This window comes from Lichenostomus cassidix, chromosome 1 (genome assembly GCF_008360975.1).
Source record: "Lichenostomus cassidix isolate B80296 chromosome 1, HeHo_3.0, whole genome shotgun sequence".
Classification (NCBI taxonomy): domain Eukaryota; kingdom Metazoa; phylum Chordata; class Aves; order Passeriformes; family Meliphagidae; genus Lichenostomus; species Lichenostomus cassidix.
Window position 1 is genome coordinate 14351039 of NC_139479.1, and position 25414 is coordinate 14376452.

The 25414-nt window shown below is 36.4% G+C and overlaps 1 protein-coding gene across 3 annotated transcripts in view; it reads left to right on the forward strand.

Moving 5' to 3' along the window:
- The window catches only part of RPS6KA3 (ribosomal protein S6 kinase A3), a 75272-nt gene that overhangs the window by 23663 nt on the left and 26195 nt on the right, over positions 1 to 25414 (forward strand). For all 3 annotated transcript variants that reach the window (XM_085050877.1, XM_085050886.1, XM_085050895.1), the window contains 7 exons: positions 11146 to 11262; positions 13334 to 13415; positions 17171 to 17251; positions 18227 to 18306; positions 20772 to 20878; positions 23881 to 23918; positions 24296 to 24438. In XM_085050877.1, coding sequence (XP_084907003.1) covers positions 11146 to 11262; positions 13334 to 13415; positions 17171 to 17251; positions 18227 to 18306; positions 20772 to 20878; positions 23881 to 23918; positions 24296 to 24438 — 648 coding nt within the window. The remainder of the gene's footprint in view (positions 1 to 11145; positions 11263 to 13333; positions 13416 to 17170; positions 17252 to 18226; positions 18307 to 20771; positions 20879 to 23880; positions 23919 to 24295; positions 24439 to 25414) is intronic.

Sequence of the window (25414 nt, forward strand, 5' to 3'; positions counted from 1 at the left end):
ATAGTTTGGAGTTTTCTAACTTTTAATTAGTTTTTTAAATTGCAATGCTCTGAAATGTTAGTGCTTACAAAGTAGGGAAAAAACTTATATCAGAGTTACTGGGAAATGAAAGTTCCACCCAATGATTATTTTTTTCCAATGCTGACGAGCACATTTCAGTTCATGAGATAATTTTGTGCAGTTTGATCAAAAGAGAACTGCATTGCAAAACTGCTTTTGGTGACATTGAGCTTTTAAAATGCTTACTGGAATTCCTGAGCTTGCCTGCTAAACAACCTACTGCTCACAGTTCTTTGGGAAGGAAGGGATAGTGTCCTGCTTCTGTCCTGGCTTTTATATTTTCATTCTTAGGAGAGAAAGCATTTTCAGAATTACACTCCTAGCCTGGTGAGCCATGTGTATCCATGTGGCCTTACCTGTCCTCTGGCTTGTTTCTCTGGGACAGGACTCATTCTTCAAACTCCTATCTTGCTTCATCTGTACAACCAAAAGAATGGGAGGAGCTCTGTCTCAGCAGCCAGGTCTGCAAGTCTTCATTATTTGAGTTGGTTATGTGGAACAAATTGACATAGGCATCCTTCTAGATCTCAAAATTGTTGTAGTAAAAAGCCAGAAATGAAAAAGAGTAGAAAGAGTAAGGAATAAATACAACTTTTTCTTTATCGTCTCCACAATTTTCTTTTCCCTGAGAGACTTAACAATTTAATAATTAAAAAAAAAAATCCTAGACCCTGAAACGAAACATTTACAAATAGAGTTTTCTTTTAGGAAATCTTACTTTCTACCGGGTAAAACAGTAGATGCTGTATACAAGTGATTTGCTGTTAGTGGAAATTGGAAGTTTTTCTATCTTTTTAAAAGAAGCAAAGACATAAATTGTAAAAACCTGTATTTATGACTTGAGATGTCCATGTTAATTAGAATTTCTGCTCTACTCTTCCTTTTCTTTGGTAGTAGTCTAAAACAGACAACATATACAGAATATCCTTAAGTCAGCTTGACTTAATTTTATGCATGGTAATGTTTTGCTTTTTGTTGTATTGGAGTAATTCCTACTTCAGAAGCAGAATTTTTAATCTGCTTTTTAGAGCAATTGTTTGTGTATGAGCATATAAGTTGTGGTTACTTCTGTTAAGTGACTCAAATTGACTATTAGTCACAGATTAAATGAATGGCTTTTAGTCCCTGATTTAGCTCACTAACACTGCTTACCAAAGCAATGAGAGATTGTGAAGTATTTGTTGGACTGTGAATTTTCTTTTTAAAGTAGTTTTGAGTTTAAAGGTAGGAGGATAAAAAGTATAGAATGTATGAATATATATAGAATGTATCTGAGATATTTAAAAATACTTAGACTGGTGTACTCCTCATGTTTTCAACTCCCATTTTTACCTTAATGAAGATTTCTATGAAACCTAATGCAAGAAGTAAAAGTAATTGGTTTTCAGTTCATTGGCTCTTTATTACTTCAGAAATTATAGCTCAAAATGAGGGTTCCATTCCTTCAGGTAATACTGAACATTCAATAACAAGTTGGGAAAATAAAAATGTATCTAGGAGACTTCCTGACTCAAGGGAGGGGAGGAAAAGGAAATTCTGTATATGAGCTGGGGAACTGTGCCAACATTGAGTCATCCTTTTAAAATCACTTGATATCCAATAAGCTTACTGTCCTTACAGGACATAACTGCTTTATGTAACTTCAGCACCAAGGTTTAATATCATAGTCAATACTTCAGAAATGCAGTTTATTTGATTATAGGGATCAACATTATTATGCCTGTGACAGACAAATATTTTGCCAAATACAGCCATATCCAGCAAAGCTCTTATCAGTACAGTCAAGGCTAAGAAAGTAGTAAAAGGAAGCCTATAACTGTCACTGGAGCAGTATTAAGTGAATTGCTGGGGAATCCATATTTCTGTTTTCAGCCTTATCTTTGCTTGTACTGAATGTACCTGTGCCTTAGCAATGTGCATTTGTGGAAAGGAAGCAAAACGTTCCTGAAAAGAGATTGAGAGTGGTGAAAACAAAGCTGCTATTTTTGTAATGAAAATGGAAAAATCTATGTTGCTACATAACCAACACTAACAAATGGAAAATTATAAAAGCAGTACCTTTGCTGCTCAACAAACTACAAACTGCTACAATTTTCAAGAGAAAAATAAGATTGCAATTAGCTCTGTTCCTTGGATTTGCCTTTTTTGAAAATTGTGTGGTCAACAGCATAAATTGATATGAGCTCTGTGGTCTTATCTTAAAAGATGGCTGATGTTTGAAGGGGGTGTTCACCAATACAGGCAGTATAGTTTTGACTTAGTTGTTGTGATTAAAGCTATCCAAAGGATTTTTTTTCCTCGTTCTGATTCCTGACTATAGAAGTTGAAGTTTCAGAACTGTGATCTTTCCTAATGGTGATTCTGGCTGTTTCCCATGTGTAAATTTTCCCCATATAAAAAAGATATTAAAAATATTATAGTATGTGATTTTAAACAGAAAATGTTTATGAAACAGTTCCCTAAAGAGTTTCTGATGGTATCCCACAAACATTTTTTAATGTATTAATAGGGTCTGTTTAAAAGAAGTATAAAAGTATTATTGGCACAGTTAAATGCTAAATTGTATGATAAGAAAAAAAAATCTTGCACAGTTTGGGCAAGTGACTTGACTTCGTCAGGCAGTGACTGTTGAAAGGACTCTCAGTGCCATTAAACACAGCCCGTGGTTGGTCCCTTAGCAGCTGTGGTCACTGCAGGTCAGGGCAGGAGGATTGTGGCTGGAAGAGTGGGGACTGTTGTCCTGCGTGCAGCATCAAATCAGTGGTGCAAAGGCTTCCATGATAACATGAACAATCATGTAGCAAAAATAAAACATTATTCAGGGAAGACCTTACAAGAACATAAGCTGGCAAATCACTTGACAGTGAAAAAATCTGAAAAAGTTCTTAAAGAGCAAATTGAGTCATAGCTAAGACTTAAGTCGGTAAGTAACTGTATGTCAAAGATGGTTCTGTTTTGTACCTTCTTTGCTCTCTTAAGGCAGAGTAAACAGGTACAATTAACAGAAGGTACAGAATGTAACAATGTACAGAATTAACAGGTAAAGGTGAAACTTGCATAATGCTGGAACCAGAATTATCAGTATTTAAATTAATTTCTCCAGCAGTTACTTAAGGTGGCTTAGCTATTACAAAATGTTTTAATTATTTATTGAAATTAAAAATTGTTAATCTGCTTATCTAATGTTTACCTTAAGTCAAAGTCTTAACCTTATTTTTACATTTTTGGTCAGCATGTCAACAATGTTTGCAGTCCAGGAAGAACTTTTATTACCAGCCTGGATTACCGGACCTATCCAAGAATTTGTTGTATGTGTCAGATTTCCCTCCCACTGGGTTTTGATCAACTCGAGTATGGATAGCCACATCTGTCCTAGTCATGTGTGCCTCTTACTAGAAAATGGCAGTTTATTTAAAAGTCCTACTGATAGTCAAGTTTTTCTCAAATTCTAAAAGCAAAGGTACGACACGGGTTTCTTTCTGTCCAGAACTTATGTTGTAAAATTAGAAGTTTTATTTAAACTGAGTGTGAGGGTTAATGTTGTGTCCTTTTTTTCTTTTTTATGTCCTTTATTTCATAACTTCTGTCTCTGTTAGATGCAGAAGAGATTGGTATATGGCCTTTTTCTTCAGCCATGAAACCTTTTATTCAGATGTTACAGGTTTGGTGTTGTATTTCTTGATCTATTTTGTATAGCCAAGAGTGTGCAGGGGGGAGGTTTTTTTGATCAGTACTTAGTCATCTGCCAGCTGAAATTCACTGCACTTCTGAGGAGATTTTCACCTTAATCTGTGTAATGTTCATTTTGTGGGAAAATGAACTTGCAGCCTTGTGCACTCACTTCTTGTGAATCCCTTCTTGTAACAGCATGCGGAAGTTGTGTGTTATCTTCAATATCCCCTTCCTGATGCAAAGGACTCAAGATAGGCTGGTTATTCATCACATGTCTCATGCAATAATGACTTCAGGGATTTTCTAAATCAACTTTTTATGGAGAGAACTTTCTCAGAAATCTCCTTTTGAATTTGTTAGAAGCTTCCAGGTGGAATTTGGGCATGGTGAAGGAGCCATTTATTTTGTTTAGCCTTTAGCTGCTCTTCCTCCTTTTTTGTCATCAAATAGCAACATCCTTTTTCCACAATAACAGGCCTCAGAGTGATCCAAAAAGTAATGCCATTCCTTTCAAAGTGTTGCAACATGTTAAAAATAAATAGTGCTCTTTCAAAAAGCCTTAATCTAAACTGCTGGGTTTTTTGTTAGTCTCTGCATAGTTAACCAGAAAGATTTTTTTTTTTTCTTTTATTTTATTTGAACCCCACACTATGGTAATTAAATAAAATCTTCCTGAACCTTTCCAACCCCAAACTTCTTGTGCATGCATATCTTCGTTAGGGATCTTAGTTTTGGGTATCTTGCTTTGGGTTAACGTTCTTCTGATTGATGGCATCTTTCATCTGATTTCAGTTTAGTTTCACTGAAGCTGACAGCAGAGACTATGCAGTCATTCTTTCTGTTCAGGATAGGTCCAGTTTACTTTTAGAGTCACATTCTATTTGACCTGAATGTTTGAATGTTTTAAGCTGTAAAAGTTTCCCTCTACCTTTTTTTCTTACCTTTCCAATTCTATGTCACTTCATGACTTTACACCCCTTAAATGTCATCTCTGTGTAGGAACAATTTAAATACACTGTTACATTATTATTATTATTGCACTAAAACTTCACATTTTTTAGGTAGCTGCTCCTTTTTCCCTTTGGAGTAATTTGTACATATCATAATTTTAACTTATGCGTTCAGTGCATTGAAAACTATATACTCAAATCTTTGTCACTGATCATGAAGCTGATGAACTAATTATTCTTTTAATAACTATTATGTAAATCATCCTGTTATTAAGATTTAAGTGTTTACAATATTTCTACTCGTAGTCCCATAATTTTGAGTATCTCGAAAAGGAGAAATCTGTCTTCCAGGAATATCTTTCCTAAGTAAGCATTCCATACATGACATACCAGTTTATTTTTTGATGTTCTGGTTAAGTTAATTCACATCTAATTCTTACACCTCTTTAAGAGTAAATTCTAGCTGAATTTCCTATTTTTGTCTCCATATTTTGAAATTTCTTTGCCAAGCACTTGTCATCGTGCATGTTCACACTTTGCTTATGTATTTATTCAGGAAGCTGAGACTGAGAATTTTAGGTGCAGTGAGACTCGTATGATGTTTAGATGTGCTAATATTCCTTATTTTGAATGGCTTTCCTCTTCCTGCTATGAGTAAGAGCACAGATCTAATCCTGTACTGTCTTAGATGATTCGGAGCTATTTCCTTGTGAATTATTTTTACCATTATTGGAGCATACATTTATACTTTTTTAAAATTATTTGAATCTTTAGTTGGTTGTTTCACTGTCCTTTTTATGTAAAATTTGAAGATTAAGAATGCTTCCATTTTTGAGGTGCTTTTTAAGTACTACTAAGTGTCATAATGGTATTGTGGATTTTACTGGTAGTTCTCCAAGATACCAATTCAGAGCCCAGTTTAGCAGTACTAGACCAGCTTTTCAGCTGTCCCTGAGCAGCTGCTCAGAAAAAGGTCTGCAGATAACACACAGCTTGTTCTGCGCTGATGAACTTGTGCCATCCAGCTCTGCATTGATCACTTCTTTACACAGAGCAGTTTTCAGATCTCTTACTGAAAATTCAGAGATCTGAAGGGTAAATTGCAAAAGAGTCTATGTATAGATAAACTCATGTTTTTCTTGGGCTTTTTCATTACTACTGAGAAATATGTACCTATTAAGACTCTGCTTCTGCTTTCTTTGAGGGTTGAAGTCTGGTTTCCTTTTAACAAATTATCTAAGAGTTGTTCCTGTAATAAGATCTCAAACACAAGTATTCTGTGTTGCAGCAGAGTTAGTTTACTCTTGAATTAAAAAGTGAACCTAAAGGAAATTCATATAAATTCAATTACTGGAAGCAAAATGAGTGTTTAATGTTCATAAAGTAGCTAGAATATTGATTTTTTTTTTCTTTTTTATTTCAGCAACATGATTAGGCTATTATTTTTATAGCCTAATAATGGTTCTACAGTTTTTCACTGCTTCCCTAGAAAGTGTCTATCTTTTTTTTTTTTATACTGGCAAGTATGTTTTCTATTGTAATTTGCAGCTGATTCCTTAAGAGAAAAATGAGTTGCCCTTTGTGTTGCAGAATCCTGTTTTGGTTTTTTTGTTTTAAAGCTTTTCTTTCAGATTTTGATTGTGCAATATGGTCCATTCGGTGTTCTTTCCTGTGTATACGTATGCATTCCTGTGCATAGACAGATATTGTGAGGTACATTACTATGAGCTTACTTACACTGAGATACTGCCCAGAATAGTTCTGACTGGCAGACTATATCAGTACAGGAAATTATTCTGGAGAAGTCCTGCTTTAAATTCATACCTAAACTTGTTTGTCACTTACTTCCCTTCTAGGCCAGTGTTGATTTAACACTTTACATTGTTAAGGAAACTGAGTAATGTTACCTTCTGTTTGTTTCCTTGTATTCTGTGTTTAGTTTCACTGTAGTGGAAGCCAGTGGCAACCCCTTTAGGCTGACTAACATGGTGGTTTTGGGTGGGTTTTTAAATGGCTTTCTTTGACATTACATCTTTCTATTGTGAAGGCCTTGAGAGAACTGTGTGCCTAGAAGAAGAAATCATACCTTGATACTTCATTTAGTAGTGGTATTTACTTCATTTGCCTGTGGTATAATGCTTGAGAGAAAGGAAGATTTCAAAGCTTATAAATAACAGAAATAAAATGTAGGCATTTAGGGTATAGTTACAACTGGAAGGAAGATCCCACCATTGCAATGCCCAGTTCAGTGGTGAGTGACTGACTGCGCTCGAGTGAAAGCTGTCAAGGAATGGAAGAAAGGAGAGGAGGACCCTCATATTCCAGCACCCTATAAATCATTTCATTTATTTTGAATTCATCACATGAGACCAATGTTTTTACCAAGTATCAGGGAATGATTGGGGCAGACCTTAAGACAGATTCAGCACCAGATGGAACGGCTGGTTTCTCTTCTAGTTTACTGTAAGATGACATCTATCATCTGACGTAATTAGTGCAGTTGATTGAGAATAGAGATTTCTTTCTACAATGTGTAAGACTTGTATTTTAATTCTGGTAGATAGTGAAGGTTGATGACCTCTGCATATAATTTGTGTTTCTCTAAAATGCTCAGCTTTTGTATTTTTAACTGCATTTGCAGAACACTGTTTAGGTTAAAATAACAAACATTCAGCATTTATGTCAGAAAAGGAAACTGCAAATTTGTGGGCAACCACTCATCATAAATCTTGCTCCCAAACATGCGTTATGGACCAACTAAAGTTGGATATCATTTGAGTTCCTTTTCATTTAAAACAGAGTTCTATTAGGTCTGCCTTTTATGGACTGAAGAGTATCTGCACCCTGAGAAACAGCAAAGTCTGGGAATATTCTCTTAGTATCAGGAATGTGAAGTGGTTGGTTTGGGTTTGTTTTGCTTTTTAGAGGGTGCCCAAAATAACCACTGGAAAGTTGGTTGCATAATAATTGCATTGCATTCAAAAATAATTTTTGTTTGTGTATAGAGAACAAGTTAATATATTTTCTTCTTTTCTTGTTCTTGAGATTTATAATGCTCTTAAAGCAATGTAGAATCATAGAATGGTTTGGGTTGGAAGGGACCTTAAAGGTCATCTAATTCTAATTCTCCTGCCCTGTGGAAGGACACCTCCCACTAGATCAGGTTGCTCAAGGCCTTATCCAGTAAGGCCTTGAAAACTTACAGGGTTGGGGCATCTACAACCTGCCTGGGCAACCTGGTCCATTGTCTCACCATCCTCACAGTAAAGAATTTCTTCCTAATACCTAACCTAAATTTCCCCTCTTTCAGTTTGTACCCATTACTCCCTGTCCTATCACTACAGTTCTTGATAAAGAGAACATCTTCACCTCCCCCTTCAGATAGTGGCAGGTTGCTATGGGGTCTCCACATAACCTTTTCTGCTCCAGGCTGAACAACCCCAACTTTCTCAGCCTGTCTTCATAGGGGAGGTGCTCCAGTCCCCTTATCAACTTTGTGGCCTCCTCTGGACTTGCTGCAGCAGTTCCATGTCCTTCTTATGTCCACGTGATTGCTTTGTGTCCCTGAAGGGAGTCGATAACAAAGATTTGGGAAAGTTCTGTTTCACATGTTTTTGACTTTCCCAAGATTGCCAGGGAGCAAATAGATAAAACAGTTAAACAGAAATGGATCGAAGTATCTGAAATAATGTGTACTTGGCAGTCTGTTTTGCTGAGCTATTCTGTTCCTCCCTTGGGATTCTCTAAGATTCAGTGGGTGGTTTAAGTAGTATGTAATCCAATTTATCACATACTAATTTAAAAGATAAAACTGAAAATGTCCATCAGCAATTTATTCCATTGACAAGTAGAAGGAAACTATATTTCTTTCAGACTCTGTAAAGATTCAGCCTGGAGTCGACAATGGTAGCATTTTTTTCCTGAAAAGACAGAAGAGTTGAGGTTATTAGGTGGAGTACTCAGCATGCCTGTGTGCACACACACAAAATTTTGGCTGTCTTACAGCAGAAACAGGCACCTAAATTTATTGGTCATCTTGGATTTGTCTTGGGTATTCTAAAACTACTCTTAAAACTATTCTTCACATTAAAGTATCTTTTTTCACTGCCTGGTTTTAAAAGTTGCCAGCATGTTCTGTGCATTATTCCAAATCATGTGCTGGATTTTTTTTAATGTGTACAGACTCTCACACATATATGCTCAGGATTTCTTATGTGCAGCTTTTTTCCAACTTCGTCTGTAATCTTTTTCAAAAGATTCTTTATTTTAAAAGAATTGTCTGTCTGGGAGAAGCATATGTTGGAACATGCTGGCCTGGGTGGACAGTTGCTGTGCATTTAGACACAGTACTGAAATGATCAGATGCAAAAGGATACTTTCAACACTAATTCATGCACATACATTTTGGAGACTGCTTGAAAAACTTGCAAATTAGTGCTTCAGAAACAGTTTTAGAACTCTGCCTCTACTAACCTATCACTATAATTAGCACACCTTTTGGTGCATATAGATAAAGTTTGGAGCAAGGAAGACATATTCTTGGAGGAAAATCAGAGAATATGCTGAGGTGGAAGGGACTCATCAAGATCATTGAGGTCCAGCTCCAGGTTCTGCACAGCACCATCCGCAGGAGTCACAGCATGCGCCTGAGAGCATTGACCAAATGCTTCTTGAGCTCTGTCCTGCTTGGTGCTGTGAGCACTTTTCTGGGGAGCCTGTTCCAGTGCCCAGCTGCCCTCTGGGTGAAGAACCTCTTCCTAATATCCAACCTAAACCTCTCCTGACACAACTTCAGGCCATTCCCTCAGGTTCTGCCACTGGATAGGTTAGAGAATACTTAAGCAAACAGGGTGTACCTAAGTCTGTGGCTCTGAAAGGATGCTCATGAGTGCCAAGGGACCTGGCAGCTCTCATTGTGAGGCCACTCTTGATTATTTTCTAATTATCATGATGAGTGGGAGAGGTGACTGAGGACTGAAGGAAAGCAAATGTCAACTCCTATCTTCAAAAAGGGCAAGAAGGAGGCTTCAGGGTTGGTCAGCCCAGCCTTAATCCCCAGAAAAACAATGGAAAAACTAACCATTTCTGTATACATGAAGGACAAAAAGGTAGCTGGGGTTATTCAGCATGGATTCACGATGGTGAAACCATGTTGACCAGCCTGAAGGGAGGGTGCAAAGAGCTTTTCTGTGCTGCCCAGTGGCAGGACCAGAGGCAATAGGCAAAAATGGAAATACACGAGTTTCACTGTCAGGCTGACTGAGCCCTGGCACAGCCTGCCCAGGGAGGTTGTCACCATCCCTGGAGGTATTCAGAACCTGCCTGGATATGGTCCTGGACAGCTGGCTCTGGGTGGCCCTGCTTGAGCAGGGGGTTTAGGGCTAGACAAGATGATCTCCAGAGGTCCCTTTCAGTCTGGACCAGTGTGCAATTCTGTGAAACAGGTCTAAGAGTTCCTCATTAAATAGATGAAAAGAATTCTCAGTTTTATTTTATTCACTTTAACCTGCAGAAGAAATAGAAAGAGAATGAACAAGAAGTTGAAACTATAGGAAGTATATTGCTTTCTGTATGTTAACTGGCAGTTGAGTTGTGTGTTAACTTACAGTAGATTGCATTGCATATAATGCCTAGATAGATACACAGATGATTAACAAAAGAGCAGGTTTGTTACTTACTTGATGCTGATAAATTCTGAAATTCTTTCCTTTTGTGGCAAGGAGTGTCACTTTTCAGGGGATTTTCAAATTCAGTGCACAAAGCACTGAATTAAGTGCAGAGCACAAAAAGACAAGAAGATTCACTGCTGCTTAGAGCTTTCTGGTGACCAGTTTGTCACAGAAGGGGAAATGATGAAGACCGGGCAGCTTTTATTGGGTAGACTCTCCTTGAGAAGAAAGGTAGATTATTTTCTTCAACAGAATTTTCTCAGTGGCAAGTGGAGCCTGCTGCTGAAGTTGGAGTGGAGAGTGTCTCTTAGTGTGGAAATGTCTTGAGTCTTACAGTGTCTTATAAAGGTGGGCAGTAGTCCTCATTCAAGTGTTGAAAAGGAGGGCTTTCCAAAGACATCTGATCCATTTAATACACTCTAGGTGTGCTTTAAGAGGACTTAATTCTTAAGAAGATTGGTTTCCATTAAACCATTTCTAGGTGTGAATCTAGAACAGAAGTATGAATCCAATAAAATGGGCCTAAGGAAAAAAGCTTTGGAATTGCTGACTTTTGTCAGCTTTCCTATTGTCTGGATCCTGGTGCATCTCTAAAAGTTTAAGCCACATTGTCACTGAATAGTGCTGTCTGTGTGTCTTAATTATGCAAATGGCATTGCTAAATCGTTTTTGCCTATATTTGGCATCATCTAGTTCATCAGGTTCAGTGGCGCTGGTATTTTTCAACATATTGTGAATTTGTAAACATTTGTAAACCATTAATCTAAATTTATTCCGCTGTTTTCCTCTGACAGGAAGAAGGAAGTATCAAAGAAATTGCAATAACTCACCATGTAAAGGAAGGACATGAGAAAGCAGACCCTTCACAGTTTGAACTTCTGAAAGTACTAGGACAAGGATCCTTTGGAAAGGTTGGTAACTGAGCTCTTGTGGAGCCAATTTTTCAGGAATATAACATTGAATACTGGCAGTGAAATATTCAGAACGGCTATGGTTTTGCATTAAGACAATATTGCAAGTGAAAACTGCTTTCTAAATTAGCACTAACTAGGCACTGTAATTGTGGCAGATTTTTCTAAAGCAGTAATTTTTTTCATGTTTGCATGATATGTGGATTTCAAAGTTCAATAGAAAAAATGGCTTGATATAAAATAATTGGATATTCACTGTTAAGATGTTATTCTTCCATAACTACTCCTCTATTTGAGAAGGTGAGGGTTGAAAGGTTTTTTTGTAAGTATTCCTTGTTGCTTGCTAATGGTAGGACCAGTTCAGAAGCTGGTTTTTGTAGCATATTGCAGTTGCAATGAACAAATTTTAGGCAATAATGGCTACTGAAGTAAACATGATACACCCCAATCATGTTCATGCTGGCATTTTCTGTCATAATCTTTTGAGGTGAAATGTACATTGATACATGTACATTGTTAAAGACTCAATGTTTCTAACATTTCATGAGTACTGAGATCTCACTAGGCATACATTTTTTGTATTTCTAGTTGTCCAAATCCAACTTGAAAGCAAAACATTAGGTTCATATGGCAAGACATATAATCTGGACTGAGTGGAATATGAAATGCAAGACAACAGAGCCTTTACATCCATTTTCGGCCTTAATTGCAGTTCTGAATGTGATGCTAGCTCTAGCATGTAAAAAATCCATCTTGGATATGGGTGAAATTAGAATAATAGGTCCAGTTCTCTTTTGGTGGTAGTACGTTACTGTAAGTCACATTATTGTTCCAGTTAAGTTTGGAAATCTAGGTGCTTAGAAATTATAATATTTTGTACTCATACTAGAATGAATTCACTGAGAACCCTGATTCTGAAGGTTTGGTTTTATCCAGAATCATAAGCAAATTTTTATTTGGAAACTCTCAGATCACGAGAAGTAAATCATTCAAGGGCAAGGAAAAGTAAGATAATAAATTATCATTTCAGCAATCCCTTTTGTTTTATTGGTAACACTAAATTCAGTACTATAACAGAAGGGAGAAGGGGTAATGTGAGTTTTTAAAAAGCAAAAATAACCAACTGTCTAGCTGACTCAAATTTCTGCAAAAATGCCAGTCTTGTCCTCAGTTGTCTTAGCCTTTATGCAAAAACTATTAATACCAAAAAAATCCATAAATCCCTTTGTTCTAATAATTAGTGAAGATGTTGCTACTTCAAGTTTAGTTTAAAAAGAGTAAAGCTGCATGGTTTTCTAGGTCTTTTTATGATGCTCTGGTAGCCTCTGGGTAATGCAAAATTAATGTAAATGAGAATTGGGCACAAAAACAGACATCAAACTGATTTCATAAAACATTTTTTAACTTTCTCATGTACCACAACATGCCTCTATGCATGTACATAGCCAGAAATTTTTTCATTTCTAAATCTAAAATTTGTCTCTGCTGGAATTAACTTTGTGTTAAAGGCATTAAAAGCAATCCCACTCAAGAAATCCCATGATACTGGCGAAGGAAATGAAACACCCTTTAATTGATGCTGGTTGTCCTTTATTGGTTCATGCACTCTAGGTAATTTTTTGGAAGTTATATAGTTATACTTTGAATTATATAGGTTTCTGGATCAAAATTTATTCACATACTTCTCATATCTGAAAATTATTTTATTACCACATTTCCTGTGCAATCCTATGAACTTCAGTAAGATAAAACTAGAGATTAGTTTGAAAAAGCTGATTTTTGTGTTTCAAATTTGTGTGAATTTCTGAGAGAATCTAAATTCATCCTTTTTTTACTCAATGAAATCACTTGAATTAAACCAAAATTAATTTGGCAGAATATCTTGAATGAACCTTTTAGATTATGAAATGAAAGAATAGAAGGAAAAAAAGGGAAAAAAATGGCTGTGCAAAATCTAAAACTGTCAAATTTGGTTTCATTGAAATCATACTGATTTGAATTTCATAGCAAAATACATTAATCTGACCTGCTTTTATTTTCTTTTAAGAATTCTTTCTATTTTTCAATGCAGGTCTTCCTTGTCAAAAAAATCTCAGGATCAGATGCTAGACAGCTTTATGCAATGAAGGTATTGAAAAAGGCCACCTTGAAAGGTAAGTGCTGTTCAGAACAAGGAAAGGAAAATAGAAAAGATAAATCAGGGACATTCTACCAAAACTTAGTCTTTACACAGATGCTGCTCTACAGATTCTGTCTTACAGCTTTTGTCTCTGGAACAGGAAATAGCAGAATACACTGCTTTGTATTGTAAATCTGGAAGGATTAAGGTTTAGCAGTACCATGTTGGTAGTTAGAGGGAAGAGCAGGTTCCTTCCCTTGCTGCTGTCTGTAGGTGATGGTGGTTTAATAGAGTGGTTGTGTTACATCTGCCACCTGACTTGCTCCTGAGCTGTTATTTGAAACTTAATATCCTTCCGTTTTCCCTTTGCTGTGTGTCACCAAGGATACAGTTAATGCCTTTTGCTCAGTTTATAATTAGGTCATGATATTTAAAAGTGCATTATATTGGCTGTTTTATTCTAGAAGTTCTAAGCACATGACTTAGTCTTTTTTTTTAAAACAGGCGTATACAGTACATGTGCCCAAAACTTTTGGTCCATGATCTCGATGTAGAATGTATTTTATAAAATCTTAAGTTAATCATCTAAATTACTTGAGCAAAAAAAGCTGTGAATTCATCTGTTTCTTGGGTGGTTTTGACCTTGAATGCTATCAGTAGCAAAGTAAGCTTAAGCCTGAGCAATCTCAATTCTGTCTCAGATAATTCTGTAAGACAAAAGAAATTTTTACTGTAGATCATAATTAGTCGTCTTTTGTGCTAATACCTTAACCAGACTGTATGCTTATTCTTTTATGCCACTGTTTAATAGTTTTGTCTATGTGAAGTTCTTTTAATTCACTACTGTACTGAAACTGAAATTATAATTTTGGGATGGTTCCAACAGCTTGTAGTGCTTTACCTATGTTACTAATTATTATGTTGAATTTCAGTTTTAACATATAGTTCTATCTCAAAATATATATACAATGATGGAGGGAACAAAAACATTGAATCATTAACTTCTGCTAAAACGTTGAAACTTTTTCACTGAAGATCTGGTGCTAAATGTCTGTCACACAGATCTTATACTTAAAACTATTACAGAGGGTGTGTATTTGAGCAGTTTCCTATATTTTGATTCCTTTGTGGTTTGTGGCACGTGTCACTCTCATTATTTACTTCCTATTTTTGTGAAATTGATTTCCAGTCATTTAAGATACATTAATATCCTCAATAGCCTTTCATTCCCCAGCCTGTTAACAGCTCAGGACTGGTCAAAGGTCACTCAGCAGTTGCTTTTTTAAGATGTTTGAGGGCTTCTCTTCATCACCTTTTGATTGCAGTTTAACCTTGGGTGTAAAAATTACAGTCCAAGCTGTTTTGCCTACAGATGGCAGAGACTGATAAATACTGAAACTGGGGGCATGACTTTTAATTGGGAAAGGAGACTCTCTGGGGCACTAAGATTTCAAGGATTGAAAAGGCTTGAGCAGAAAAGATGCAAAAGGCTTGAGCAGAAAGGTAACACCATCAGGAAGATGCAACAGTCCTCAGCATTTTGTGTCTGGATTATCAGTGCTTTTCATGTGCTACTTGCTTTTTATTCATGTTTTAGGAGGAGCAGAGTTGCAAGCAAATTAAGGTTACTGTTGAAACTTTATTATGAAATTAACTGGAATTAATTCTGTTTTCCACAATTACAACTTTTACTTATATATAATACTATATATTTTAATAATAAAGTGTATTACTTGATTAGTCTGTTTCTTTAGCTTTTTCAAATCTATTTCATAAAAGTTGGGGGTTTTTTTGTTCTATAATTAAAGATAAAAAGACCACACTTGAAAACAGCATACCTGATCCACAAATCAAATTTAGAGAGAATATTTTCTTAGGAATGCAGCTGTATTAGCCAGAGCACATTGATGTAACTACACAGTCCAACTTTTTAATGTTTATAGCAAATACAAGAATACATACATACAATTTTGTTTACTGCAGAGACTAGTTTATTAATACACTATGATAGGTGTCATCTTTCAGTGCCCCTTTATGATGGGGAGAGAGAAACAGAGCCAAAACATTGCTAGAGTGTCTGGCATCAAATGTATTAAGAAAAATGGGTGCTTCTAGTAGAATGCATATGGAAATTGTAGTCAAACAAAAGTCAGATGTCAAGTCAAATAATGGCTAATGCTAATGTCTGAAATGAGCTCAGTTCTTAACAATTTTTTTGCTTGGAGTTTTGTAAGTCTGCACTTTCCATGTAACTGTTGCATAGCTGCAGGCACTTGAAAGTCTTTCAGATTTTTTCTCAACTGAACCTGCCTAAAAAAACCAGAATATTCTGAATTTCAATCTCATAATTCAGATGAACTGCTGAAACTCTGAAACCTCACAACCATCTTGTGACATTTTAATGGCTTTAGATACAAAGGTCAACATTCAAATATGATGTTTGCTCTGTGTTTGAGAGCTTATTTCGTGTGCTTCCATTTTTAGGAATGTATTCTGCAGGCAGATGGGAACTTGATAGCTGTATTAAATTGTGAAAATGTATCTATATAACTTTTTCATGAGTACCTGTATTATTATAAGTCCCTGTTTCTGGGAAAAGATAGATCAACGCCTAAATACCCTTTTGCTCTTTTGCTTTTTGTCTTTTTTTTTTTTAATTTCTGCCTTGTTATGTTTTAATGACTGAGAACTCTGGCTTGTTAACTGTACAAGGAATGCTGTCAACTTAAACTTCGGACTGGACTTCATTGTTCTGGGGTGCTTTGTTCAGGAAGATACAAAATTTCTGAAAGGAGCAGTAACAAAATATAGAATAAGAGAAAAAGCAACATCTTAAACCACTGAAAGCAAACTTTGATAGCTCTCACCCGTGTAGAGTTCTGAATTTTGTCTGTGTCCTGGCAGATTCAGAGCTTCAGATGGGAACCAAGCACTGACTGGAGTTGGCAGGAGAGTTGTGGAGAACAGCTGAAGCTCAGCTGACCACCCTGCCTGTATTCCTGCATTGGCAGCGCTGTTACATGGGGCATCTGCATGTGATGCTCGTCTGGGTTTATGCCACTCTCCCGTGGCACAGGAGCATTTACATGTCCCATTCTGAGCCACCATGGAGGGACAGCACAGGCAGCTTGAGCTGCATCTGCTTCTAATGTCTGATATATTTCTCTATGAACGTTTACTCTCAGTAAACATTCTTAAAATCAAAAAGATAATCTGAACTATACGCTATGTTGAATCAACAGCGTTTTTATTTTAAGTTTATAATCAAGGAAGTGAAATTCCGTTTCAAATTCTCAATTACTTAATATCTTAATGTGAGCTCTTTATATTGGTTTAACTCAATATCTTTATGATAATATGATTATATTTATGCTGTAAGTTCATTTTGCTGTAACTTTAATTCTCTATGCTTTTCAATAGTAGAATGTTTTCTATACATAGCTGTGACAGTTTTGCTCTAATGTTTAAAAGGTTAACTAAGTATAGTGCAGACTGAAGGGCAGTTATGTTTTCTCATATGCTTGTGTTAAATTTGTTTGCCCAGTGTCAGGTTTTGACAATAGCACAAACTGAAGCAGATAAAAATGCATAGATATTTATCAGAAAAAAAAGTGGAATAAATTCTCTCAGTTCTCAGCTGTGTACATTATACTGACCTGATCTGCAGATAATTATAATATTACAGGACACAATGTGAAATACATCAGGAAACATAGGAGAAATACTGATTATCTGGATTCATAATGTATTTTCTTTTTCCCCTGAATCTTGCTTGCTCTTCTGTTGTAGTTCGAGATCGAGTTCGGACAAAAATGGAACGTGATATCCTAGTTGAAGTTAACCATCCTTTTATTGTCAAGTTACATTATGGTGAGTTGCAGAAAAATGAATTTTTATCACGTCAAAATGTTTGTCAAGATAGTTCCTAATACTTGCTTTGTGGTTCAGAGAATCCAAGAGCTTTAGTGTGTTAAGTCCCAATTGTGCAAGACTTGCTCTGTAATAATTCTCATGCAAAACAAGCACATGGCTGACTTCAGTGCAGTGTTAAATCTTTATGGGACTAGGAGTTTGTAGCCCTTTGTGTTATTAAAAAGCAGTTATCTATTAATAATTAGCTGTTATTTTCCAAAACCTCCAATCTTCGGTATGACATACACCTTTTAAGTTGTTCCTTACAGTTGCTTTGTTTACTTTTCGAAAATGGATGCAATGGCACTAATTCTACTTTCAGCAAATTTGGTAGCATTTTAATTTAATAGTTTGAGCAGCTGTAACAATACTTAAGTGTAAGGGAGAGGATATCAGTCCTTTTAATATGTGAAAAAAAAGTGGAGTTTCTAGTTGCTTTGATTTGGGTTTTTTTCAGTTCATATTTTTCTTTTAGCATTTGTTTTTTCCTATAGCTAAACCTCATGTCTCTCTCATTTTCTGATGTGGGTTAAATTATGTACTTTTCACTATTTTGCTTGCCATTCTTTTGCAAACTAAACTAAATATCTCTGTTAAGAGGAGTTCCTAGGCATTTTAAAAGATGGGCTAGTTACTAGTTTACCCTTTTAAATCTGGCTACTTCCTTCAAAATCTGGAATGAAATGCTAGCTACCTTAAGAAAGCTTATTTTTTAAGAAATTTTATTGGTGATTTGCTTTACTTTCACATAGCATGGGAATTACTTGGTCCATAATAGAGGATCAATTACATAATTCATTTCAATACATTTTTCCACAAAAGAGAAGGAAGAATTCATTTTGATAGTGAAAATAAGGGTGAACTATTTGGTATGTTGTTTTCCTGATCAGGATAAACTAGGTGATACTTAATTTTTTTAATTGATCTTTTCAGCTTTTCAAACAGAAGGGAAGCTGTATCTTATTTTGGACTTTCTCAGGGGAGGAGACTTGTTTACACGTTTATCCAAAGAGGTACATTTTCTTAATTTGAAAAATTGTCTGTTGATAAAATTTGACTATAAATTGTCTGTATTAGGAGAGTTTACTTTTTAAATTCAGTTTTCACTGAAAAAAATTTTAATCTGTTTTTAACCAGGTAGGTTTTTTATTTGGTTGGGGTTTTTTGTGCAGAGTGGTCACTTTATGGAAGGGCTGATGACATTATTACTGAAAAGAGCCTTAGACAAGCAGTCTTTCTGTGCTTCTTTTTATACCTGGCAAAATTTTCTTCTCCTGTTGCTACCATGTTTAAATATAAGACTCAGAGCCTGGATTTATATAAATTGAATGTGTTCAAATTAACTGATTTGTGTCTGGCTTTAATATCCAAAATTCAGGGGCAGATAAGATTTTTTTTTTTACCTATGAATGAAGAATTGCATTATGTATGAATATTTTAAAAGAGAGAATTGTATTCCACTTAGTTTAGTAATTTTCAAAAAGTGAATGTTTTGCCCCTGACATGATGGTAATATAGCTGTGTACATGTAGAACATAACAACTTCGAAGTGTTTCTTTGCCTCAATTTAATTTGATTATAATTCCTAAAACCATATTAACATCTAATGTTATCATCATATTTTTTAAACTTTTTGTTTTCCATCACTCATGTTCAAAAACTTGCAACAAAAATATGTAAGGATAGAGATTATATCCAATGTGTGTCTCGTAACCTGGGTTTGCAGTTGCAGTTGTAGCTGCTTTCTATTTTCCTTTTCTACAACAGTATCTGGGACACCTGGGTCACCACTGCAAAGCTATATTGTTATTAAGAGCAGAGTAGAATGGAATGCATTTTGTGTATAGATGTATCTTCATTTCTGCACTGACCACATAAATTATTACATTTATTTTGATGATGCCATCTGTTTCAAGCTGCCTTTTGTGGTTTATTTTGCCACAGATAACTAAAACGTTATTAGTGCTCTAAAATTGAGACACTTTTCAAGTTCATAGTTTGTTCTTGATTCCCAAGAAAGAATGTATATTGGCTTTCGCTGATGACTTTTTCATCTTGAGCCACTCGAATTTATAAAATTTAACATGATTAGATGAGAAATATTCATTATAGGTACCTGAATCTAAGCAAAGTGTTTACAACTGGTGAGCGAAATGGGCACACTGGATGCTATTAATATCATCCTCATACCAATCTGTGTGATTTTGAAATAGATCAGATGAACTACAAGTTGTTGCTTTTTTCCTATTGACTACAAAGGGAAAAGTGATTAAATTAAAGCTGCATACCTACCTACACTGCAGATGTTTAAGGTTAGGAAAGATGAGTCCCTTACAATGGTTTTAAAGAATGTAGTGTGGGTGTATTATCATCCTCATGGGATTTTTTATTATTTGAGCTTTTAAATGTTTCTAATAGAGATTTCCCTTCTTGAATATGCCTGCACTAAATATTGGCTCTTTTGTAGAAGTAACATCAGCAACAACCTTTTGTACAAGCTTTAGTATAGCTTTCTCTCTTGAAACTACTTAGGGGAAAATATATTGTGCATTCGTAACTCTTGTTTAAAATAACGTTCATCTTTGCTCCCTATTGCCATTCTTTTTTCTGTGTCTAGATGCTTTATCTTAAGGTATTAGTCTTAGATTCTGACATCAAAGCAAATACAGTAACTGAGTAGTAACTGAAACAGAATCGAGTCATACAGGATCTCTTTTTATTTTTATCTCTTTATACAATCTCAGAAGAGCTGAATTGTAATGTATTCTGTCAGGGATCACAACAGTTGATATATTGGGACAATATGTTCATTTCAATGAACGTAAACAGGGATTAGTTTATCTTCCTAATCCAAAAAGTGGCATTGCTACCTGGGATCCCCGCTGTGCTCTTACGCAGGCTGTTTTCTTAATTTACGCTTTGATCTGCCTTTTCTGCAGTTACATCTCAGGCTACACCTTGCAGGTTTTACCACCAGTTTACCTGTAACTTCTTTCTCGAAGTACCTAGAGACAGTCTTTTCAAAGCCAAGATACACATATTTTTCTTCTCTCTAACTTCGTAGATGAAATTTAGGCATTTGGACTTCTTTGGTCCATTTGCTGTTCGGAAATGCAGTGATCCCTTTCAAACAAGAGGTGATCACATTCTTTCAGTGCTTCCAAAATATTTCAGTTTCACTACAATGTGTTTATCCGTTTTCTTGAACAACCAGAAACAGATAATCTCCCAGTTTGCAGAAAGAATAATATATTGTCTTTAAAAGTTCTTTTTCAAATATGTTCAAGTATGAAATTGTGTACATTACAAAATCCTAGTTTTTGTGTAACCAAGAAATTTGAATTTTCTAGTGTTTTGTATAGAAATTAATTCAAGTATTATAAAGAATCTTCAGTGAAAAAGCAGTGTTGTTGTTTAGTTGGTGCTGGTGTAACTTTTACAGATTTCATATGTCAAATATGTTGTGTTATTTTTCCAGGTGATGTTCACAGAAGACGATGTTAAATTTTATCTGGCAGAATTAGCACTTGCTTTAGACCATCTACACAGTCTTGGAATAATATACCGGGACCTAAAACCAGAAAAGTAAGGCTCCTCTGTGAAAAATGCAGTGTATTAATTTCATTTCTACAGCATTTCTACCTCTGCACTTTTTCCCAACTGTTAAATTTCAGTAATTTACTATATGAATTGAACAGAGGGGGATGGGGGAGTTTTGTGAGCTATTTTTGCTTAAAAGGTTGGATTTCACCTGCCTCAAAGAGGAAAATGGATCTTAGCTGAGGAGTTAGGGGGGCTTGTTGAGAGAGCTTTAAACTCTGTTTGAAGGAATGGGGACAAAGCCAGAGATAAGCCTGGGGGTGGCACGCCACTGTCTGAGGGACAGTGTTCTACCAAGGTCCTTTGGTCTGCCATAGCAGTGAGGTTAGGGGATGGAGATCCTTGCAGCAGCAAGGATGAAAGGATTATCGAGATTTTAGAAATCCCAGAAGCAGAAGACGGGAAAAAAATATTTGTACAAATACATCAGAAACAAAAGGAGGGCCAAGGAGAATCTCTGTCCTTTGTTGGATGTGAGGGGAAAAATAGTGACAAAGGATGAAGAAAAGGCTGAAGTACTTTATGCCTTACTTGCCTCAGTCTTTAACAACAAGACCAGTTGTTGTCAAGTTACCCAACCCCCTGAGCTGGAAGATATACATTGGGAACAGAATGAAGCCCCCATAACCTAGGAGAGAAAGGCCAGCAAAGTGCTGTGCAACTTAGAACTTAAAAAGTCCTCAAAAAAAGAGCTTTAAAAGAACCAGATGGGAGTCACCCAGGAGTACTGAGGGAGCTGGTAGAAGAACTCACCAAGGCACTTTCCATCATTTACCAGCAGTCCAGGTCAACCATGGAAGTCCCAGGTGACTGGAAGCTGGCAAATGTGAGGCCCATTTATAAGAAGGGTTGGAAGGAGAAACCAGGAAACTGCAGGCATGTCAGCCTGCCCTCATTGCCAGGGAGGGTTGTGGAGTCATCATCTTGAGTGCCATCATGTAACACATACAGGATGACCAGGGGTTCAGGTTAGGCCAGCTTGGGTTTATGCAAGACAGGTCCTGCTTGACCAACCTGATCATCTTCTATGCTGAGGTGACCTGCTTAGTGGATGAGGGAAAGGCTCTGGATGTTGTCTACCTAGACTTTGGTAAAGCAGTTTGTGATATCCCACCCTCAGAGGGGAAGGGAGCACCCAAGATTTGTAAATGCTTATGGTGGAATGGAACAACAGAAGTCAGAGGTTCTGAAAAAAATAACAAGGCTCTATTAGTAAATTAGACACCTGGCAGGGAAATCGGTATTTTAGTCCCTGGCCAGTAGATACAGAAGCACATGGCGGTGGGGTTTGGAGAAAGGGGTAAGATGAAAAGAAAAGGTGAATTGAAAGAGGGAGAGAGAAAAGCAACGAAAAAGGGATCACCAGTTTTGGCTCCAGTGTCAGCCCAACTGATGGGATATCCTGGGATACCCCGGGGTCCTGGGGGCGCCACCTGGGCTTGGTGGGGGTATGTTTTTATGGATAGGTTTCCCTGCCATGAAGGTACGTTTCTCATTTTCTTTACAAATTACTTGTTGTGCACAGTCTGTTTTTTCAGACTTTTCTGTAAATCAATTGGAGGTCTTTGGGGCTATTGGGTGGTCTTGTTCTCCCCCCACAGTCCATGCCCACTTCTCTAACCTCGTTCCTGTGCTTGTACTGTACTAGGTTGTGCTTATCTCCAGGAAGTAGAGAAGGATGTTTTTCCCAGAAAAGCGCTGCCCTATCTCTGCATGGCCTCTTTTCCAGGCACATCTTGTTCTTTCTCACAATGTGTTATTACCAGCAATCCTTGCTTATTACTAGCAATTCTTGTCTGTATTGCCAACCAGCTGTGGTTGGTTCCACAGCAAAATGACTTTCGGTGTTTGAGACATTCCCATCAGCCCCATATATTCTGTGTTTCTATGTCTTTGACACCATTTCCCACAGCATTCTCCTGGGGAAACTGGCTTCCCATGGTGTGGACCAGTGCACTCTTCACTGGGTAAAAAACTGACTGGATGACCAGACCCAGAGAGTGGTGGTGAATGGAATTACATCCAGCCAGAGGCTGGTCACCAGTGGTGTTCCCCAGGGCTTTGTGTTGGGACCACTCCTATTTCACATCTTCATTGGAGACCTGGATGAGGGCATTGGGTGCACCCTGAGCAATCCACAGACAACACCCAGTTGGGTGGAAGTGTTGGTCTGCTGGAGGGCAGGAAGGCAGTGTTTGCATATGACACTTGAGGACATGGTTCAATGTTTCCTTCCATGGAAACTGCAAAGTGGAGAAGGAAAGTGATGGGGCCTGGGTCACAGCTTACCCCAGGAGGAAACACAGCTCCTCACAGGAGAAGCTGGAGGAGCTTACTGTGTAAGGGGTGTTACAAAATCCAGTTCTGGAATACTCTGCATGCTTTGCAATGCAATGATACTGGGTGGTAGTCAAGGACCGTTGGCATCCCAGAGAAGGTGTGGCCTTTCTCTGTGGAGTGAAGTGAAAAGGTGGAAGCCTAAGGCTTGCTCCAAGTATAGGGCCTGTAGGTCCTGTCCTTTGGTACAGCATGACAATGTTTTTTTACTTGATGTTATTTGAAGTGGTCAACACCTTTTGAAATGGTAATTACAAATTAATACCTGTTTTGTATACATATGAAAACATACCTGGTATAAGAGAAACAGAACTATGCCTCTGTTTTTAACAATTATGATAGTGCTGCATTGGCTGCTCATGGTCAAAACTGAAAGTTCAGTGTAAAGGTTACTACATACTGAATTTAATAAAGTAATTGAATAAAACTCTGATAAACAGATTGCTTCTTAATCTTTAAAAAAAAAGAATGGAAGGCATAGAAAATCTGTAGTTTGAAAGTGTCTTCTAATAATTCATTATCATGCATGTTTAATTCTGTCTTTGTGTATGCTCTTCTGTTTTTTCCTAAATATTGTCAGTATGTTGTCTGAAGCAACACTTAAAAGATGTTTTAATCAGTTTTTATATGTTCTTTTTATTGTTTTTTAGCATCCTGCTTGATGAGGAAGGACATATCAAATTGACAGGTGAATAAAGAAATTGCAACACTAGGATCATTTCTGTTCATACTAAAATCTTTGCATTTTCCTTTTGGTAAACCAATATGATAAAATAAGTAATTTTAACTGATAGGTAATTTAACTGTGGAATCAAGTAGTGTAATTAGCATGAAATAAATGAAATATTAAAATATTTATATAAGATACCTGCTTTACAAGTATATCTCATGTTATGGACCTGTAATAATGTGGGGAGGGAAGGAGAATCCTGTAATTCCCATGTTAGTATTTGGTTGTATATAAAATTATATAAGCCTAACATTTCACATTATGGTAAAAGTATCAACCATGAGTGATTTTAAAAAAAATTCCACTTGGAACTGTTTTGGTTTTTTTTCTTTCAGATTTTGGCTTAAGTAAGGAGTCAATTGATCATGAAAAAAAAGCCTACTCTTTCTGTGGGACAGTGGAATATATGGCACCAGAAGTTGTTAACAGACGAGGCCATACGCAGAGTGCAGACTGGTGGTCGTTTGGTGTTTTAATGGTAGGTTTCGGGTAAATGTAAATAATAGTAAAACTGTGCTTTGCAAGGTTTGGTGAAACAAATCAAACACTAACCCCTAAGGTGAGCTTTACATGAATTTTAACTACAAAGGAAGCCTAAAATGTGTGAATTTAATAACACCACACAGTTTGGATCAAGAACATGGACTGGGTATCATATCAGCACCAACAATATGCCATATTTTTATTATCATTTAATTCAAATACTTTACATCTATAGTAGTTTGAATGTTATGGAGACCAAGAGGAATACGAAAGTATACAGAAAAATACCGTCTATTCCAAAGTGGGGAAGAAATTGAGATCCAAATTTTAAATTTGAATTTACATTCAAGAGGAAAAAGAATATTGGTAACTTTCTAGTTAGAATCTGCGGTGTAATTACAACTTAGTAGAATAATGGCAACTGTTGTTCTCACACAACAAAATTACCTAAATGACACCGAGCTGATATGGGATATAGTTGCTTGTGGTGTTTCTGCAAGGGGTAATTGCTGTAAAGTTTCAGGGTTGGAGGAAATAATACATAAATGGAGTATGAATTGGAAAAGAATAATGGATCATGTCTGGTATTTAAGGAATGCTGAAAGACTTAATATCTAAAATATTTGTGCATTTTTGACGTGGAGATTAAATAATTGTATGAATGTATTCATTTCTTACTGCTTCTGCTACATATGACTGTAACAGTACAAACTAATGTGTGTGCTTTATAGTACAGGAAGGACTCTTGTGTCTGAGAATAGGTTATCTTATCACTTTTTGATTATTTAGAATGCTGTTGTGATCTGAAAACTGACTATGTAAAAGTAGCACCGTATAACTAAACTCTCACCAGACAAGCACACACACTCCTCACAACTGCACATTTTATCACTAAGAACAGTTAATTAAAAGATAATTACAATGTAGTTGCAGAATATTTGTTGTTGATAACACAAACATAATTAAACTTC